Genomic DNA, 21915 nt, shown 5'->3' with positions numbered 1-21915 from the left:
AAATTGAGGTCCAAAGAAGATATAGGATTTGTTTTTTATTTTATTTTCACTCTTATGTTTCTAGGATCATGGGCAAAGCACTAGCCTAATCAATGATTTCTATGATTGACCATTATTGTTATACTTAAGAATTGTCTCAGGTTTGCAGAGTCGTCCAGACAAGGAAAGTCAAGCTAAACAATGCATATAATCCTGGTCTGGTTTAGAGAAGAATGGATATTACCTAACACTGAAAACATCTTTATAGCCATCTGGAACCTGTTTTAGAAAGGAGCTGCTGTTTAGTAATCAGAAAGGAACAGGTGAGGTCATTCCTACCCATAATTAAAAACCCAGTACAAATGCCACTATCTCCAAAGCCTTTTCTAAACCTTAGAAATAGATGCGACCACTTTCCTCTCCAAAGTCTATAGCTTTTGGGTATCTCAGGGTAGTCATGTTTATGTTTTGAGTTGCAGCTAGCAGTGTCTTCATGAGAATAGGTTTCATGTCTGTTTTGTTCTCATTCCATCAGTGGTTCCCAACAAGCCTGCTCATAGTTGGTACTCAGTTAAATGTTGTATTGAATGAACATATCCACCATAATACTCTGGGAGAATACTTTGCAGCAGGCTTTAATAACAATCTTTGAACAAAGAATTTGAACTAAGAATTTTAATTCCTGTGAGACTTACCAGTCAAATGGGAATATGAATAATAGGAAATGATGACTTGGTGAAAACAGTTTGTGAAAGGAACACAGCTCTAAGGTAGTACCACTTCTGAAGCCCCTTGCTGCACCTGACACAGTGTTTTCCATGTAGTAAGCAAACAAATGCTTTGTTTTTTGTTTGTCATTGAATTCAATAGTAATGGGATGTATTTTATTAAAATAAAAAATTGGCCCTAGCAGTTAGCACACCTTTGTTGGGGTTGTACAACTTTACCAAGGGAAGATAAAAGTATCTCCCTTGTGCAGGCTGCCTCACCTACCCTAAGACAGTTTCATTGTTGAGCCAAGGGATCAGTGAAAGAGGAAACAACCTATTGCCCAGGGATTGTCTTAATACTTCCTCCTGGGTGGCACATGCTGGACCTGGGAAGCAGAACAGGAACTTACTGCCTCCCCCCCCCCCCCATATTCCTTCTGGCAGGAACCATCCAGGGGAAAAAAGGAAGTCCTGATGGAGGTGAGTGGGTGGACCCTGGCTTCTGGAGAACTGGGGGAGGGGGGCACTTTACATTCTCTCCACCCATCTACCTTATGAGGCATCAGTGACTTAATTTTTTTAGTGTGTGTTGAAAGGAAACCAGCAAACTAGACTCAGAAATAGAGAAATTACTGTGGAAGTCTTTCCTAAATATATTTAAAAGAGTGAAACCGTAACTAGAAGAGTTTCCAAGACAGAGTTTGCTCTAGCTTGGACTTTCTGGGCTTGGGGAGTAAGAATGGCCATAAAATTTGGGTTTGAGCATGTTTACTATAAATAAAGCCATTTCCCTGGAGCCTAGCAGGTTTTGGAAAAGACATGCCAAAATATAATTGAAATGTGACTGCCTCTTAAATTGTGAAATTAATTTTACACTTAACAAATGCTTTAAAAAATAGAAGAACAAGTGTCTTTAAAGTTCAGGGTGTTAATATTTGAAATCTGTCCAATTTAATTAGCTGGGTCCCAGAGACTATTTCCCTTTTCCCTGGTCAGTGTCACTGATCTAACACCCAGTTCTCTTGGTTGTGAGATAGAAATTAAATGCATCATTTATTTAGTTGTATTGACCTGAATCATATCTCCCCAGCATGCATTCTTATTTCAGTAAATAGGATGCATCCATGTGGAATTTACTCAGTAACTCAGTGACATTTGTGTGATCTAATTCAAGGACCTGAATTGAAGGCTCCACATGATTTACTTACATATGATGCAGCTATTTTTAATTCTACATTTACATTTTAAAAAACAAGAATGCACCTTCTTGATGGAACAGACATGAATTTTAAGACTCACACACTCAAGAACTATAGAACAAAGAAGTTTCTTAGAAATCGATTCTAAACATCTTTTTTATATTGGAGAGAAAAAACTTGGTTACAAAAAGGTTTTGTTGCCCTGAACTAAGGTCAGGGGTCAGATAGTGATAGAACAAAACAAGAAACTAGATGAGTTCCCAATTCAAGGCTTTTGTTTGTCCCAGATTTAAAAATATGGGTGAAACCTTGGCCGGTGTGGCTCAGTTGGTTGAGTGTCATCCAGTGCACCAAAAGATCACCATTCAATTCCTGGTAAGGGCATATACCTAGGTTGTGAGTTTGATCCTGGTCCAGATGCGGTTAGGTACTGGGTATGGGGGGCAACCGACCAATGTTTCTCTCTCTCCCTCTCCCTTCCTCTCTATCTAAAATCAATAAAAAATACAGTAAAAAATATTTTATATACATATATATGTGTGATTTATATTGACAATTTGTAATGATATGTGCAGCTTTTTCAGACAGTGATATATAACTTAAAACCTCTTGTTTCTACATTAGCATATTATAATATATTATCCTCCCTGTAGCTACCTACCCATATATTTCTTTTCCTGCTTATATACTTAGTTTTAATCACCTGTGTAAGCTGCCTTAAGTCCCATTCTGATTGATTTAGTATATAAAGTAGTCAAAGTGATACTTGTATTTATGCTAATTTTACTGATGTTTGCATAGTGTCTATGGCATGTCAGAAATCCTGGCAATATTCATTATTCTAACAGTATTTCATCTTCTTCATCTATCAGAGGTAGCAATAGAAACAAACTTCCTGAATGAAATGTTTAAAAAGATTACCATTTTTTATTTCTTCAGAAAGTAATTACACTGTGATCTCCATAATAAAAGCCTTGAAATTGTATTTATTAAACCTGAAAATTGACTTAGGAATGTATTTAGTATATTAAAATGGAAGACTGGTTGATAGGATTGGAATATTACTACCTAGGTATTTAAAAGAGCATTATGATTAACACTCATCCATTTTTGACAATGGCACCAAGGCCATTCAGTAGAAAAAGAATACTTTTTTAACAAATGGTACCAGGACAGTTGAATGGCCACATATAAAAGAAGGAATGTGAACCCCTACCTCACACCATGTACAAATCAACTCAATATGGATCAAAGATCTAAAGCTAAAATTATAAAATTCTTAAAAGGAAACAGGTGATAGTCTGTGTGACCTTGAATTAGGCAATGGTTTCTTAGATATGATAGGAAAAGCACAAGCAACAAAAGAAAAAAATAAATTGAACGTCATCAAAATTTAAAACTGTGTGTGTCAAAGAATACTATCAAGAAAATGAAAAGATAATCTAAAGAGTGGGAGAAAGTATTTACAAATTATATATATACATATATAACACATACATAATACTATGTCATGCATATATATATATATGAGATACATCTCTAGTTTCCAGAATATATAAAGAACTCTTACAACTCAATATTAGAAAGACAACCCAATTAAAAAGTGGGCAAAGGACTTCACTAGACTTTTCTCTGAAGAAGGTATGCAAACGACCAATAAACAGTGGAAAAATGCTTAACATCTTTAGGGAAATGTGAATCAAAACTATGGTGAGGTACCACTTGACACCCAGCAGGCTGCATATAATTTTTAAATGGACAATTAATGTTGGTGAAGATGTGAAGAAATTGGAAATCTTGTACATTGCTATTAGAAATATAAAATGATACAGCTTCTTTGGAAACAGTTTGGGTGGTTCCTTGAAAAGTTAAACAGAATTACCATCTGACCCAGCAATTCTGCACCTTGGTATATATCCAGGAAAATCGGAAACATGTTCACACAAACGTGTGCACAAATAGTGGCTTTATTCAAAGTAACCAAAAAGTGGAAACAACCGAAATGTTCATTAATTGAAGAACAGATAAATAAAGTGTGTATATCTGCAGTAGAATATTATTCAGGCATAAAAAGCAATGAGGAACTATTACATGCTACAGCATGGATAAACCTTGGAAATTGTATGCTATGTGAAAAAAGCCAAACACAAAAGTCATATATGGTATGATTCCACTTATACAAAATGTCCAAAATAGTCAAATCTACACCATTAGAAAGCGTATCTCAGTTGTTTCCAGGAGGAGAGAGGGGAATTGAAACTAACTGCTAATAGGTACAGGGTTTCTTTATGTGGGGACAAAATGTTCTGGAATCATAATGGTGATGGTTGCACAGCATAGTGAATATACTAAAAAACAAAGAAGCATATACTTTTAAATGGTGAATTTTATGTTATATTAGTTATATCTTAATGTAAAATACTTTAAAAAATTTTAAAGCATTATATACGCAAAGATAAAATGAAAGACCTTATGAAAGATTAGAAACTGGAAGGTTGCCAGTCATAAAAAGCTAAATAATTTGATACTACCAAAACCTCCTCTTGCTTTCAGAAGGTTAAGAGAAAGGTCTTGTGATGTGGTTTTTACAGCTGGACAGGAGGAATTAGTCATCAGGATGGCTCTCTGCTCAGAGCCATGGAATGTAGTTAGAGATGTTATGCAAATTGAGATGATAAAACCAAATTACCTCCACTGAGTAAATCACCTGTAGTTGAGAAACAGCAGGGAGGTTGGAAAACGAGTAGGGAGTGGGGGTAGTACTTGAAGGAACATGATTTTTCTTTTTAAATATACAATCCAACAGCAGCTCTCCCTAGATTTTGTGCTAAAATAAGAGCGTTTTCACACATCTTAATTGCTCTGCGATAACAACAGTGTGAACTCCATCCACAAACATTTATTATGTATTTAATTTTGCTCTAATTTCAGTGTAGCGAGAATTCACCTTGTAAGTGGGAGTAACTGTCCGTTTAGTAAAAAGAATCTCTTCCCACATTGCTAATCCTGATGTGCATTTCTATAAAGCATTAATACCAAAATGGCCTTTTAGTGTTTCTCCATTTTTAGGTTGCACTTTACTATTTTCAAAGTAGCATCTTTATGAACTGGAACCCCACTTGCTCCTTTAACATTAATAAAGAATATTAAAAAATTGTAGAAGTTAATGTTTCACAGTACTTACTAGGATTTTACATGAGACTTTTATGCCTTTATAAACCTTTATAGTACTTGATGCTATAATGTTCATGATAAACCATATAGAACTGTCTTTAAGATGCATTTTAAAAATGAGATTTACATACTTTAATAGCTATAAATTGTTTTGATTGTTTTCCAGACCTGTCACTTACTCCATCCTTTACAGTGATGCTACAGGACAGAGAGGAATGGATAAAAACATTGGTGAACAACTCAATAAAGCTTACGAAGCCTTCCGACAGGCATGCATGGATAGAGATTCTGCAGTAAAAGAGCTGCAGCAAAAGGTATGTGGTTTTGGTTCTTAAAGTTATTTATCCTGGTAAATGGAATTTGAGAGTCTTTTGCTACTGAAAAATATACTGTTAGAAACTGCCTTGAGGAACTATAATTACTGAAACATGGGGATATATGGATGAATATAATCTGAGATTTGTATGTGACCTGTGGGAAGAGTTCATTTTAAGGTGATTGTATTTTTTAAAAATGACAAATATTCTTCATAAAATATTTTTTTTATTTTTTAATAACAGTTGATACTCAGTATTTGATATTAGTTTCATAGTTTTTACGTAAAATGACAAACTGAAAGAAGTATCACTGTCATAGCTAATTTTGTGTTTTGGGTTTTTTTACTTTGTTATTTGGTAGCAGGAAGGCAATACAAATTTTAAAATGTCCTAGAACTAAGTTATTAATTTATAATAGCCTTCATATCTAACTACAGAAAAATAGACTATTTCAGTGAAATCTTTAATGACTTACCAGAATTTTCAGCTTTGTAAAATTACCACTGTACACAGTGTACTATAAGGTAATCCTATAGCTCCAAAAAGAACAATAGCAGTACAGGAAAAGAAGCTGTAAAGGTATATTAGGGCCCTGTCATGATTAATATGACTAAGTAGTTTGTACTGTATTCTTATTCAGTCAAAACTTACTGAAGGATTAATACATGCTTTAGAAAAGTCTTTATATATTTATACAGATGACTGTGGGATAGAAGATAGATAGGATAGAGGACAATGTGGAATTCAGCTCAACAAACATATATCAATGCTAAGCAGTGTTCTAAGAGCCAGGAATTTAAAAGTAAGTGGCAACCATCAAATTGAACTTTATGTACTTTTAAAATAAATTATACATTAATATCTATTAATATGTATATGTTAAATATATATATATTTATATGTTATACTTCTGTTTTTAAAAGAAAACAAATGGCATTCATTTCAAGCAATCAAAATAAGGAGTTAAATTAAGTATTAGGGATGAATGAATTGGGGAAGAGAGCTAAGATTTATTTAGGAGATAGAGTGGAAAGCAGGTGACACCTGAATGCAGCCACTTCTGAGAGTCACAGCATGGATTCTAGAATGATATTCAGTTATCTGGAATAGAAGACTGGGTTAATGGTGGTGCTGATGACTGAAATCAAGAATGGAGAAGAAGGCACAAATTTGGGGAGAGAGAAATAAGATGTGTAATTAGGTTTTAGTTATTAGGTTTAGTTACCTATGGGGCATACAGGTGGAAATGTCCAATGGGTGGTTGCAAATATGGATCTAGAAGCCTGTATGGAGTTCTGAATTGGATACTATAGATACAGATTATAGAACAACTGATTTTATTATAGCCTTGAATGTGGATAACATTTCTGAGTTAGAGTGTACAGGGTGAAAAAATAGTTGAAGGAGAAAAGGGTAAGAGGAAGGAAATAAGGCCAACTCCTTTGGTCAGGAATAGGTTAAGGAATTTACTATGAACAAGAGGAGAAACATCTGTTCCTCTGAGAACCGGAGGGAACAAAAGGAAAACATAGCTGCAAATAAAGATAAGTTTGCAGCCTGGCCAGGCGTGGCTCAGCAGTTGAGCATTGACCTAGGATCCAGGAGATTGAGGTTTGATTCCCAGTCAGGACACATGCCCAGGTTGTGGGCTCGATCCCCAGTGTGGAGCGTGCAGGAGGCAGCCAGTCAATGAGTCTCTCATCATTGATGTTTCTCTCTCTCTCCCTCTCCCTTCCTCTCTCTGAAATCAATAAACATATATTTAAAAAAAAAAAAAAAAAAAGATAAGTTTGCAGATAGGAGGTGGTAGTTACCAGAAGTTGAAGGGTTATTATATATCACTTATATGTAAAATTGAAAAAAGTCAAACTTATAAAAAACAACAACAATTAAATGGTATTAACCAGGGGGTCAGGTTGGGGAAGAATAAGATTTATGGTGTTTAAGGTTACAAACGTAGTAAATAAGAGTACAAACAAGTAGTAAATAAGACATAGAGACCTAGTGAACAGTATAATGAATGTAGACAGTAATATTGTGCTATAATAAGGTAATGTGATAAATAACACTACAGTGGTAATGATATTACAATATATACATGTATCAAAGTAACATGCTATACACCTTAAACTTACACAATGTTACACATCAGATTTATTCAGTAAATTCATCTGAGCCTTCAGTGAGTCATAATTTCACTGATAGTCTTGGCTCAATGTTGATGAAAAGGCAGTATCTATGAAGCACAGAAAAGGGAAGTGCAATAAAACAAGGTATGCCTGTAATATAATGAAATAAGAGTTCTGACATTGGGTTTTATACTTTATTTTTAACTTTTTCTAAAACGTGTGTGAGAATACATTTATACTTCCTTTTGACATATCTTGAGATTTTATTTTATGGAACATTTATTCTTTTCGAACTTACAGAATCAGAAGTACCAAATGTAAATCACTAATTTCTCCTCATGTATCTACTCCCAGAAATGACATTGAACTTTGAAATAAAACAATCTAGTTATTTCTCATTTATAATTTTAGTAATAAGATTATATATACAAGTCTCAAACTTCTAGTATGGAGATAAGAACAAAGGCTCTCAGGTTAGACCTAAGTTTTTAAATACCATTTTAAGTACTTCCAAGATTTTCAGCCTGGATGAATGGAAGATTGATGATGCAGCCACAGAAATAGAGAATGCTGATTTGGTAAAGGAAATTATTATTTGGATATTTTGAGTTCAAATGTCAGAAGATTAGTCAGGGAAAGATAATCAGCAGGCATTTGAAATGTGGATCTTTGGAATAAGGTATCAGTTGCAAATACAGATTTGGAACTTGTCTTTGTAGAGATGATATTTGAAGTGATAGGAAAAGGAGGTATCAAGGAGAAAGAGAATGGAGCAAGAGAAGAAGAGAAGAAACAGGACAACCTTGGAAAAGTTGCATACCAACAAATTAAATAACCTTGATCCAAATGGACAGATTCCTAGAAACACTCAACCTACCAAGACTAAACCATGAAATATAGAAAACCTAAGTGATTGAAACAGTAATCAAAAAGTTCCCCACAAAGAAAGCCCAGGACCCAGAGGCTTCACTGATGAATTCTATCAAACATTCAAATAAGAATGAACACCAATTCTTTTCACATTCTTCCCAAAAAATTGATTAGGATAGAATTCTTTCTAACTCATTCTATGAGGCCAGTGTTATCCCAACACCAAAGCCAGACAAAAACACTATAAGAAAAACTACAGACTCATATCCCTTACAGATAGTGATGTAAAAATCCTTCACAAAATACTAGCAAACCTAATTCAGCAGCATATTACAAGCATTACACACCTTGACCAAATCAGATTTGTCCTGAAATGCAAGGATGAGTAACATACAAAATCAGTCACTGTAATACCACTTTATGATTGGATAAACAAAATTCTATATATACATACAATGTAATATTATTCAGCCTTTAATAGGAAGGAAATCTGACACATGGTACAACACAGATGAACCTTGAAGATACTATGTTAAGTGAAATAAGACTGTCACAAAAAATGATTCTACTTTTATGAGATACCTAGAGTAGTCAGATTCATGGAGACAGAAAGTAGGGTGGTTTCTAGAGGCTGGGGGAGGGGAATGGAGAGTTAATGTTTAACAGGTACAGAATTTCATTTGGGGAAGATAAAAAAATTCTGGGGATGGATGGTGGTGATGGCTGCACAATAACGTGAATTTACTTAATGCTGCAGAACTGTACACTTAAAACTGGCTAAAACAGCAAATTTTATATATTTTATCATAACTTTTTAAAAAATCTGTTACAAAACAAATTATAATTGGTGTAGCCTAGATTTTCTTACTAGCTGTTTTATTGCTGTCCATCTGTCATTCATCAGTTTGAACAAACTCACCAGTCTTTTACCACTTAGCTGTTCATACTCCAAGCCAGCTCTTGTCACAGTGTTTCTTCTAGTTCACTGCAGTTTAAGACTCCGAAGCTCCTCTTTGAGAAGTCAGTGTGCTACATCCATTTAAGAACATTCTGTCAAGCAGATGCATTTGAGTATTTCAAATTAATAAGGGCGACAAAGACAAATAAGGCAGGTAAGTGATTGTAAAATATTATTGGCCAAAATTACAAAAGCAGCATATGCTTATTGAAAAAAATGCAAATAATTCAAGATACACAGAATATAAAGTGATGGTCCTCTTTCTCACTCCCCAGGGGCAACCACTGTTAGTAACTTGATATATATCTTTCCAGAATATGTGCATCATATTTTATCAGAAATGGAATCATGCTAATCTGAAAATGGTTCTAAAATTTTTTAATGTTTTTCTCTTTATTATCCTCACTAAAATTTATTGAGGCCTATGTTTGTCAAAGTGTTTTACAGTCATCTAATTTAATCATTTTACAAATCTGATAAGGAAGTATTATTTTCATTTTTCAGATGAGGAAAATGAAGTGCAGAGAGGTGAAATAACTTGCCCACAAACACATAACTAATAAGTAGTAAAGCTAGTAGAACTGGGATTTGAAAAAATCTGCTTGACCACAGATTTCATTTCTATAACTTTTTCTGTAACTACTTTGCCTAAAATCGATAGTCTTTCAAGTTCATACATATTGAGCTACCTCATTTCATTTCATAACTGACCGTATCTCTTGTACTACCTCTTTCTTTAAATACTGTTTTCTTTAACATTCTAGACACCATGTTTGATTTTTCTCATACCCTCTTGAGCCTCACTTCCTCAGTCTCCTTTGTTAGGTTTCACTACCTCCAAGTCACTAAATATTAGTTTTTCAAGGCCTTCTTTGATTCTTACTTTATAGTCTTGTATGAGCTATCTCATCTTTTCCTGTGGCTTCAGATACCTTTGAGAGTGACTGCTAAATTTATCTCCTTACTCCAGACCTGTCTTCTGAGATCTAGACCCATATATCTAATTTCCACTTGGAAGGCGCATTAAATTGATGTCAGACCTGAACTTATATACCCATTATTTTTTCTGACTTGTACTATTTTAAGGGAGTGATGAGTTTTATAAGCTGCCTTTTATTTATCCTAAATTACCTCACTTAAGTTTCAAAGGATGATCCCTCATACTACTACTGGTGTCATACTATTGATCATCAAGTTTATTTTATGTTCCCTGGCACCCAAGTAGTGTTTTTCTCTTTTCTATACCAAATTTTCTATTGTAATGCCTAGGCACTCCTGCCACTGTGCCTTTAAATTGTTTGTTCTCTTAGAACCTCCTAAGTGTCTAATAAAATGTTACAGACTTTACATTTACATGTGAATCGTCTTAGCCCTATAAAGTCAGCATTGTTAGCCCATTTTCAAATGAAGAAACTAATACTTAATAAAGTTAGTTTTTCAGCCTAAGTAACAGAATCTATACTGAAACTAGGTTTATCTGACTCTAAATTCAATATTCATTATAATAACCTAGCTAAATTGTAGCCCATTTCAGGTTTTCAAACTGTTTTCTTCTCATTGCTATGAATCTAATATAGTCTCCTCTTTTCTTGGATAAATTCTTACTTTGTGATCTATACCTCTTACTAAAAAGGGTAGAATATAAAGTTTGCTGTTAATATTTCATTCATTCTACAAACAATTTCGGATGTATCATAATAAATGCTTGGGATTAAAAAATAAATAAAATATAAAGCATGCACTTAAAGGGTTCACAGTCTAATATTGCTTATTCTGCTTCTTGCTTTGTGTAAGCATTTGTATGTATCCACACTAAGAAGTCTTCTGACTTACAAAATAGAGGGGTGTGTAAATCACAGAATAAGAGAAGATGCTATTACATAGGGCAGTGATAGAGTTGGCTTGGCCTCTGAATAGGTTATTGTATGGGATAAGCTGTTGTTACCAAGAGATCAAGAAATATTATGGCTAAATAAGATAAAAGTTTATTTCTCGCTCATATAACAGTCCAGAGGTGAGTAGCCAGGGCTGGTAAGGCAGCTCAAGAATCCTTAAAATATGGTTCTCATCTCTGGAATCACAGTGGCTGCTCTAGTTGGGGGGGGGAGAGAGTGACAGAGAGAGGCCAAGATGGTCCAGAATTTGTACAGGTCACTTCTGTTCACACGCTGTTAGTCAAAACTTAGTTACATGGTCACACCTCATAGTGGGGAAGACTGGTAAATATATTCCCTAGCTGGATGACCAACCATATGCCCAACTAATAGTTTATATTACTTTAAAAAAAAGAATGAGAATGTATATGGAGGAATAATTAGTAGTTTTTGCCACATCTTATGGCTGACTAAGCTAAAGTTGCCTGGAGCATTTCAAATATCCTCAGATGAGAATTTTAAAAAAGAGTAAGGTACATATACATATACACAGAAGTTCTGAAAGGGCACATACCAAAGGGTCAATAGTAGTTACCTCTGAGGAGGTAAATTAAAGGAAGAGACTGTCACTTTTTACTTTGTACATATCTGGGTTGTTGTGGTGGTGGTTATGGTAGACATTTTGTTGTTTGCATTTTTTTCAACAAACATGCTTCTTTTGTAATTATTAACAGACATTAATTATTCCTTAATGGTTTTTGAGCCCTTTTTTTAGGCTTTAGAAACTTTCTTTGTAAACATTGAACAACCAGAGTTTTTTGTTGTTTTTGCTTGACAGAATGTTTTTGATCCAAAGGAGATATCACTCTGATTTCTCAAAAAGAAACTTCTGAGTCATAGGTTATAGTGAACTAGAAGAAAGACTAAAAAAACTGGCTTAGAGCATGGGGTGGTTGCATGGTAAGTCTGGTGACAAATTGCCTGTGTTCAGTGGTAATAAGAGCTTTAGTTAATCAATGTATGCACTACAGGCTATAGTAATAGGTATTATGTAGATAGCTTGCTCAGTATTAAAGGAAAAGAATTAATGTTTGCAAGGAGCTTATTATGTGTCATATATTTTATACACCCACCCTCCTTCAATCCTTCAGGTAAGTATTATTTCCATTTCAAAGAGACAGAAACCAAGGCTCAAAGAGACTAAGTAAGTTGATCAGGACCAGTACACAAGATTATAAAATAAAAATGGTTTGTCTTAGTTTATCATTTGACATGCTGTGAAATTGGTGGCAACACTGTCACCTAATAGTAGATAATCAGATTAATAATCTGACTTGTCAAATGTAGCTCTAGCCTAAATAAATCTTGGTACTGGGAGGGTGAGGGATAGCAGGACTTCTGCCTACTTGTAAGAGAATAGAGAATGGTTGAGGAATGAGTAAACCAGGATCCTGAGTTGCTAATCCTGTACAATTTCTTTTTTTTTTAACTTAAAATTGAAGTTGATGTTTAGTTTACCAAAGTGTCAAGATAAGACAATTGGTTTGTGTCTAAAGTGCTATGTATTGGGATAATTAATATTTAATTATCTTCCTTCATGAACAGTGGAGCTCCCTATGGAGAGCATTAGTGGTGGCCAAGCAAATCCTTCATTAAAGATTTTGTTCTCTTTGTTAATCTTGGTACAGTTTGAAAGGTTTTTAAATCAAGACTAATTTTTAAATCCACTCAACATTTATTAAATTCCTGTTTTGTTGTACTTGGAGGAAAACAATGGTATTTTTCAGAATACTGAGATAAATTCTTGAGGATGAGGAGATAATGTTTAAGAAGAGATAATGTTTGATCTGTTTAGAGTATTATAGATGCCTTAAGGACACTAGAATTTTTTTTTCATCTAGGAAATATTTTGCTTTGGAAAATATGAGAAATGATAATTTTCAGTGTCAGCAATAGGAAAAAATTTAATTTATAGAACTCTTTTCACATTTGTGAAACTCATGACAACTTGAGCAGCTGTATGTCCAAATTATGGAGAATATGCTCCTATAGTTTTGAAGATAGATTCAGATTTTGCCTGGATAAAGGGACATTTCTAAGATAAGCTTTTAATTGATTTATGGTAGTCGAAAGTATGTATGGACAACCATTTTTAATAAATTTAAGATGTGTACTATATTTGATCACCATTGTTTTAAGTTTTCCTTTTGAACACAAAGACTACAAAGTGCATTATAGCACAACTACCTAAGTACCTGTTTTGCCTCTTTAGAGGCTGGTAGACCACTTGTTTTCCTAGTCTAGAATTGGAAGGAGTGTCAAATACACAGAAGCCAGAGTCATCTCGGCCAGATGGTGTTTGATACAGATGGATGGTTAGTTGTCATGCAGATCTCTTAGTTGGTAACTTGTTGCTGCCATCTGACTCAAAGAATCATTCACACACACTGGCTGTCAAAAGCATCTTCTCTTCTGTCTGTTTTAGCTGTCATGTCTGTGCTCTGTACAGAAGTGTTGACAAGACATTGCTGTTGTACATTTTCAATGCGGTTGTTAGTGATTTTTTTGTTTTATGGGGTCTTTGGTAGTGCCAGAATGCACTTGCTTTGTAATCGTTTTTTTTAAAAGTACTATAACTGCAATAATTATCTGACCGTTTAAAAGGACTTTTCATGTTATAAGTTTATGCAGATCCGTTCAGTGAGCAGAAGCACTTAATTTAAAAAAACACTTTGTTTCCAAACATAGCAAATAAACTGAATTCTACTGGTTATTTCCCAATTTGATGTAATATTCTCTGGACTTTCCCTCTCATAGCCTTGTGACCAGTTTTTTTTACTATTATCTGAATACTATTTATTTTCTCTTCTCAAATTAGTACCTTTTTTTCTGATGGTATAAGCTTCCCCTTTAAAAAAAAAAAAATCTTCAGACATTGCCTGTTGTTTGCATCCATATTCTCAGATTTAACTTCCTTTGTCTTATTCACCTACTGACCTTATCTCCATTTTTCCTGTTTCTGTACAGAAATATAAGCAAAGCCTTTTCTCCATTCCTTCAGGTCACTTCTGAAGGCACATCTATTTCTCTGATACCTCTTTAACTACTTAAGTAGTTTATTTGTTCAAGTAATGTTTACTGAGCATCTCAATGTGTGCCAGGCACTCTACTATACTGTGGAGATACCAGCACTAAATAGTCTTTGCCCTTGAGGAGATAATAATTTAAAGGGAAATTAAACATATAGACAATAGACTAGAATACTATAATTCCTATAAGTGTAAGTTTGTGGAAAGAGCAGTGAGAGAGCTTGAACCGTTGCTATTCTGTTTCCCCTGCTATTCTACATAGTATTAGTTTTTAAATTATTACAGAATTTGCTTGAGTTTATAAAGTACTTTATTAAACTGTTTAAGAAATAGTTTAGCCGTAGCCAGTTTTGCTCAGTGGTTAGAGTGTGGGCCTGTAGACTGAAGGATCCCAGGTTTGATTCCGGTCAAGGGCATGTACCTCGGTTGGAGGCTCGACCCCTGGCCCGGATGCGGGAGGCAGCAGTTAATGTGTCTCTCAGCCATCGATGTCTCGAAAAAATATCCTCTGATGAGGATAAAAAAATAAAAAATAATTTTTTTAAAAAAAGAAATAGTTCAAAACTTTAGTTTGAAGTAGTTATTGATCTGTTGATTTCTCTAAGCTAATGAATACATTTTTAGCGTTATTCATGTATTATAGTATGTTATGTGCAGATGTGCTAAGCTGTGTTTTTAAGCCAGAGACTAGAAGATGAAAATTACCTGACAGAGGCTTTCTGAGTTGGTTCAAAAGGAAAATACAAGTTAATTGGTTTTTCATTAAGATGAAGGGGGGGAAATATACACACACACACACACACACACACAGTAGTCAGAGAATGGACTGAGGCTTAAATAACTTCCACATTTATTTTGGGCCTATCTCTAACTTGCTAAGTTTTTGTGCTGGTTACTTAATGTCTGGATAGTAGAATGTACATACCTATCAAGATATAGTGAAAGTATGGGTAATCATTGGTCAATGTTTGTGATGAGCTTTCAGTTCTTGGAGAAAGCTCTAAATACACAGAAATAGAGAAGACAAGCAGCAATTTGTTCACCAATTCTTCAGCCCTAGTGTCTGTGCATAGCCCAGGTAAATTTAAGGTATTACAGAATTTGCTATAGATGTTTGAATCTTTTAGTCAACCTACCCACTCTTTCTAGGGGCTTGAACATAAATTTATGTAGGAATAAGATGTCATGTCCTGGGAAGCCGTCTTAGACTGGACTTTTATATCTATGGTTCAGTTCAGATACTTGTAGTCCTAGGACATATGGTCCAGATGGACTCACAAGATTTATTCTTCTATTTATAATGAAATTTACTTGAATTTTTTTAACTTGGATTCTTTATTTCCTTAATTTTTTTTCAATAAGCATGTACTAAATACCCCTTATGTGTAAGTTACCTTGCAGAGCTCTATGGGAATATCAAGTTATATAAGACTACACTCAGGCAGCATGCACATCACTTGGGCTATTTATTAGCTCTGTCAGTTACAAACATATAATATATGTTTGAAATATATTATAAAATTTTACCTTTTACTTGGGAAAATGTAGTTTTTTGCTTCATTTTCTTAAACTAGTTCATTTTGGGAATCTAGGAATAGCTGTGTAATTTTTAAAGAACTTTAGGCTTCTTGGTCTCCAAAAACAGTAGAGCTTTACTGATTTTTAACTTTGATGAAGAAATCAATTCAAAATCAAATATTTAGTATCTACTGAAGGGCATTATGAGATTATTAGGACCCCATCTCACATTTCAAGGAATTTACAATTTAGTCATTTACTTATTGCTTCCTTTGGTGAAAGAAATTGGTAAAGAATCCTCTGTTGTTTTTTGGTAATATATTTTTAAGGCTTTGTACTAATTTGGTAATGGTAATGCCACATTTTCAAATTTGCTTGAATGTTTACAGTATCTGCATTCCCTAATGCAAACTGTGTCTTCTTTCATTGCTTATTTCTCAGAGCCATTAAAATTAAATAACAAAATGGATGGATTAAAAATATAAGGGAAATTGTGGTATTTAAGATATCCACTAAAAACTAACCGTGTTCTTTTGACTTCTTAAAACTTTAAGAAAGAAAGTTTATGATCAATTGAATTTTATAATTTGTACATGTCCCTTTAGTTTTCGTAATGTCTTAGTTACACCCACTTACTTTTTATTTTGTCCTCTAAGAATAAATTTAAAAGTGTGATTATTTAAAAGACATACAATCTTACCTTTTTTAAATTAGTGGGTATTTTTATAGAAAACTTTAACATCATTTTATTATTCATGACTTTTTTGTTAACATTAAGTACTTTAAGATGCTTTTTTAAAATTTTACAGTGTTTAAAATGGTTTTTTTAATCACAGATGTTTGTAATGATTATAAATAATTGCTGAAGCCAGTTTTTAGCTCATAAGGAAATGTTCAATACCTGGGAAATAGCAATATAGGCAACTCATATCTATATGTAATATATAATTATTGAGACAGTAAATGTATGTACATATCTGTCAGTAAATATCAGGCTAACTGGTTTTATGTCAGCAGACTGAAAACTATGAGCAGAGAATACGTGAGCAACAGGAACAGCTGTCACTTCAGCAAACTATTATTGACAAGTTAAAATCACAGTTACTTCTTGTGAATTCCAGTCGAGGTATGTTCATTCTAATTTTTTTATGTATTTCTTGAACCACTTCTAGAAAAATGTGGAAGTCAAGTGTTTTTATTTTATTCCTCCATTGTTTCTCTGATTTATATATTATGTTTATTTAAGAATTGTACACTTTCAGTGTATGGGAAAATAGACATTCACATATTCTATATGGTAGAACTCTTAAGTTGATAAATCTTCCTGGAAGACAATTTGCCAATAAGTAGCAAAAGCTTTTTAAAATGTCTATGCCTTTTAAAACAAAATTTTAAGTTCTAAGAATATATCATAAGAAAGTATATGTTCAAGTACACAAAGTTATGTATGCAAGGATGCTCATTATAGCATTTCTAGTAATGAAGAACTAGAAATAAAGAAATGTCCAACAGTTAAATTTCAGTCATCCATATAATGAACAGCTTTGTAGCAAAGAAAAGTGATGATAATAGCTTCATTTATTAACATGACATATATTCATGATATATAGCAAAATGAGCAGAACAGGATATAAAAATAAATATTTTATTTTATTTATGCAAATAAAAGATTCTTATGTGAATTTATATATATATATGAAAAACTAGTAAAATAGAAACCAAAATGTTAATAGGAATAACTCACAGATGATAAAAATTATGGGTAGCTTTTATTTTTATTTTTTGGCATGTCTGCATTTTCTAATTTTCCTATAATAAGCATGGAGTAGTTATGCAAGTAAGTATCTTAAACAAGAAATGCATCCCCGAAAATACAACTTATATAAATTCTACATATTTTATACACCATTAATTTGGGTAGAATAAGGGTTTTGTATTAAGAATTTTTAAAACCCATAGTTTAAAATCTCTACTCTTTAAAATTAGTGGTTTGGGTTTGTATTCTGTTTACATTTTCAGGTAGTACCAAAACCAAGGATTTCCTACTTATGTCGAAGAGGGTTTTGTTTTACAGATAACAGTCTTGGCTGTATCCCCCTGCTTGAAGACAGTGAAGCAAGGAAGAATCATTTGACTCTTGATGAGCCACATGATAAAGTCAAGTCAGGAATACCAGGAGAGAAAGAATCAAAGGTAGGCTGCGCTGCCGCTCATTCCCTAAAAACATAAGAAATGAGAAGTCAGGTTCCACAGCTTTCCTGAATTATTTAGTCAGTATTCTGTCATGCCTCAGGTGGGCAGGAATGGGAGAATATGGACAATATTATTTTCAACCCTAACATAGCTTCTGCAAAAAGCAACATTCAACTGCTGATACATAACATAGCGTCCTCATTTTATTTTCCTGAAGTGGATTCACCACTGGAATTCTAAACAGAAGTTCTGTATATACAAATAAATGATTTACATGTTCCTAAATAGAAGAACCATTTCCAAGTAAAAAAAGGCTTAGATTTCATATTTTCTGGTATTCTCATTTCAGGCATTTAGCAAAGAAAAAGATTTTACAGAGAAATAAAAAATTAAGCTAAGGTAGATAGTAAGACACTGATGATTCTGGATTAGAAAATAGCATTCTAGTTTTTTCATCAATTACCTGTGCTTAAAAAAAAAAAAAAAAAAAGCCCACCTAATCAATTTAAGTGAAAGTCTTTATTGCAGCAATATAGAAAGGAGTATTTCATATCTGCAAGGATACAGGTATAAGTATGTTCATGCTGTGTTGGTCAGAAACAACCTAAACATCTATCAATAGCAGAATGGTACATCTTTACAATAAAACACATTAGAAAGAATAAAATAAACTAATTTATATAGTAATAGTCCTAGATTTCAAAAGAAATGTTGAATAAAAATGGAAATGACAAAATGAGAATAATTTATGTAAATTTTTAAACATATAAAACATATGACATTGTTTATAAAAACATATATATGTAGTAAAAGTATAAAAACATGGATAGGGAAGGTACACATCTTTAGAAAAATGACCACCTCTACAGTTTGTGAGAGAAAAGAGTGTGACTCTGGGAAGACAGTAAAGGGGGAGCTTTAGTTGTAGCTATAACTTTTTTTAAAGAAAAGATCTGAAGCAAAAAAGGTAAAATTTTAGCACTTAAGTCAGGGTAGTGGATCTATAGATGTATATTAGTCTCCATGTTTTCCAAAATCATTGAAATTTTATGTTTAAAAAGGAATTTTTTAAATAAGATGAGTTGGGTATTAGTGGGATGAAACAACTTTTGAATAAAGTAAGATCTCCTAACAAATGAGGTCCCTTAATATTCACAATATCAATTAAGTCAAGAATGCTGTATTTATTTATTTCCTTCTAAAGGATATAGGAGATTTTACCTTTGTGTATCAGGATTATTCTGTGACTGATCCCAGAACTATGACCATCTTAACTTGTTTTTATTTAACATCAGTCTGAGAAATCTGATTTTAACAATTTTCTATAAATAAAAATTTTAGAATGAGAAGTTCTCTATAGTATTTCCCAGTTCATATTTTTAATTCAGAATCATTATTTCTTTATTTGAATTATTCAGCTCTCTTTACCTTCACTTCATTTTCCATTTATCTAAAAATGCTGAAAAAAACACACACAAGAAACCATGGCACTAGCATATATTTAGGTTTTTTTGCAAGAGATAAATTTCAGAAACAGTGATTCTGACTTTTAGAATAAAATTTTATGATTGGGTTTGTTATAGTACATTATACATCAATGAACTGTAAATGCTAACATAAATTTAGTGCTTAAGTAAACAATATTTACAGTCCCTTTTCCTGTTTCAAAGACTTCTAAATTTCATTAACCATTAATTTTTAATCAAATTTCTTATATTTATTCCAGTTATAACATTTCTTTGAAGATAATAAAGTATCTCCAATTTAGAACTTATAGAAGGTATTTTTTAAAAACAGCAATCTTGGTTAGAACAAAAGAGGTGATGGAAAAGACTCAAATATGTTAATAATTTAGTTTATTTTAAATTTGGATAATTTGTCATTATTTATGAAAGTTTTAGATTTTAGTTTTCAGTCAATAAATGTTCAAAGGGAACCTTCTTCAGAATTTTTAAAATTACATTTGTTTTAACTTTGTAGGATGTCTTTATCTATAAAATATATATTTGGATACGTAGGCTGGAATTTCTGTAAATAATAGAAATCATGTCAGAAATAGCTTATTTCCAAAGAATTACTGATGTTACATCAATGGTAACTTTATTTATGGACAGACAATAAGAGGAAAAATCATAGAGCTCCAAGTAAGAAATAAATCTAAATTTAGTGAGTTCTCTTAATTTGTTTACTAATAGGGGATTTATGTGACAGCCACATATTTAATACTTTGAATAGTTTATCAACCCAATCTTGTACTGTAACCATTTAGTAAAAATAAAAATCAACTGTCTTGTATTTTAGCTTTCTCATCTTCCTTTATATATCTAGAGCCAAAGTACTAATGAACACTAGATATATAAGGGATTAAAAGAGAAGAGGAAATATATCTAAAAGAATGGATAAGTTGGATTTATTGAATATTTGAGAGCTGACTGTTTATTCATTGTAAAAATTAGTTCTAATTTAGAAAAATACCAATCAAGCAGTTGAAATTAAAATATTTTTTATTGGCTTATGTTGATTTGTACTTATTGAGTTATAATTAAATTTACTTTTAGTTAATAAAGTGAAATCCTTTTCTAAAGACCTTTGAATAATTTGAATATATTAGGGTTTTTCCAAAATGAAAAAAATTCCATATTGGTTGGTTTCAGTTTGTAAAAGTGTGCATTTTTATTTATTTATTTTTTTTTAATTTACCTTTACTGTTGAAAGTATTACAGATTTCCCCCTTTTTTCCCCCCATTGATCCCCTCTACCCCGCAACCACCCCACCCCCACACTTTCCTCATACTTTTTATACAAGACAAGAACTGGAAGGCAGTATGCAGAAATGGCTAGGATAATGATACAATTCGTTTTTCTATTTTCAGTATACTTTTTTATTATTAGTCTTCTCAAAGATGAATTGATTTCTAGAAATCCCATTCCCAATCATTTGGCCTACCCTCTGTAATGAGTTAGTTAATAGAAATGCTTTGAACTAGTAACAGAAGGAAGCTACTACTAACCACCCACAGTCCTTTCCTCCACCTGTTTGGTGGGTGGTTTGAAGATTTGTTTACTTTAGACTATTTTGTTTAGGATTTGGTTAGAATATTTGAGAGGGGAAAGACCCATGGACATTATGGCAAATGGCAACTATTACCACCTTGGAAAATGAGACAGAGAACAGGAAAGAGGGATATGTTGAGGGGAAAGAGGCCCTTTTAGAAAATTTTATTTTAAAGCACAAAATTTATAGTTCACTTTCTTTTTATGCTAATCCTATACAAACAGCATGCAAGAGTCCTTTGACTCCTAAAAGGGTATAAAGTCAAGACAATAGAACCTATATCATTGGATGCTTGTAGTTTAGAGACATTAGAGAAGTACTCAGTTTAATGAAAAACCTTTCACCTCTTGAACACCTTGGTAGCTTGCACAGTCTTTCGTGATGATATATGATTTTGGAAAAGGGCACATTGTATTAGGTATCATATCATACCATATGTTATAGAAAGTATCCCAGATTTACCTCAAAACTTAACAGCTTAAAACAACAAATGTTTATTATTTTAGTTTCTATGGGTCAGAAATTTGGGAGTGACTTAGCTGGGCAGTTCTGATTCAGGATCTCATGTGATTAAAGTCAGGATGTGGCCAAAGGCTTTAGTTATCTCTGGTCGGAGGATCTACTTCCAAGGTGGCTCACTGTCATGACTGTTGTCAGGAGTCCTCGCCACATGGATTTCTGTTCACTACCTGGCAGCTAACTTCCTCAAAGTAAAAAAGTAAGAGATCCAAAAGAGAGAGAACAGAGAAGAAACCACAGCGTTTTCTATGATCTAGTCTCTAAAATCACATACCTTCCCTTCCACTTTATTCTGTTCATTAGATGTAAGTCATTAAGAGCTCCAGAGGCA

At 33.1% G+C, this 21915-nt stretch overlaps 1 protein-coding gene across 6 annotated transcripts in view; it reads left to right on the top strand.

Annotated features, from left to right (window-relative positions):
• TANK (TRAF family member associated NFKB activator) overlaps positions 1-21915 on the top strand; it is a 73412-nt gene that overhangs the window by 26129 nt on the left and 25368 nt on the right. For 2 of the 6 annotated variants that reach the window (XM_081142264.1, XM_081142263.1), the window contains exons 2-4: positions 5229-5376; positions 16835-16943; positions 17892-18010. In XM_081142264.1, the coding sequence (XP_080998390.1) occupies positions 5278-5376; positions 16835-16943; positions 17892-18010 (327 nt within the window). In that variant the 5' untranslated portion in view covers positions 5229-5277. Of the gene's footprint in view, positions 1-5228; positions 5377-6077; positions 6182-16831; positions 16944-17891; positions 18011-21915 lie in introns of those variants that run through there. The other 4 variants (XM_081142262.1, XM_081142267.1, XM_081142266.1 and 1 more) reach the window with 3 other exon arrangements.

Source organism: Miniopterus schreibersii (assembly GCF_964146895.1).
Source record: "Miniopterus schreibersii genome assembly, chromosome: 7".
Lineage (NCBI taxonomy): Eukaryota > Metazoa > Chordata > Mammalia > Chiroptera > Miniopteridae > Miniopterus > Miniopterus schreibersii.
Note: the sequence above shows the minus strand (reverse complement) of the source record. Positions and strands in the feature narration are given on the sequence as shown.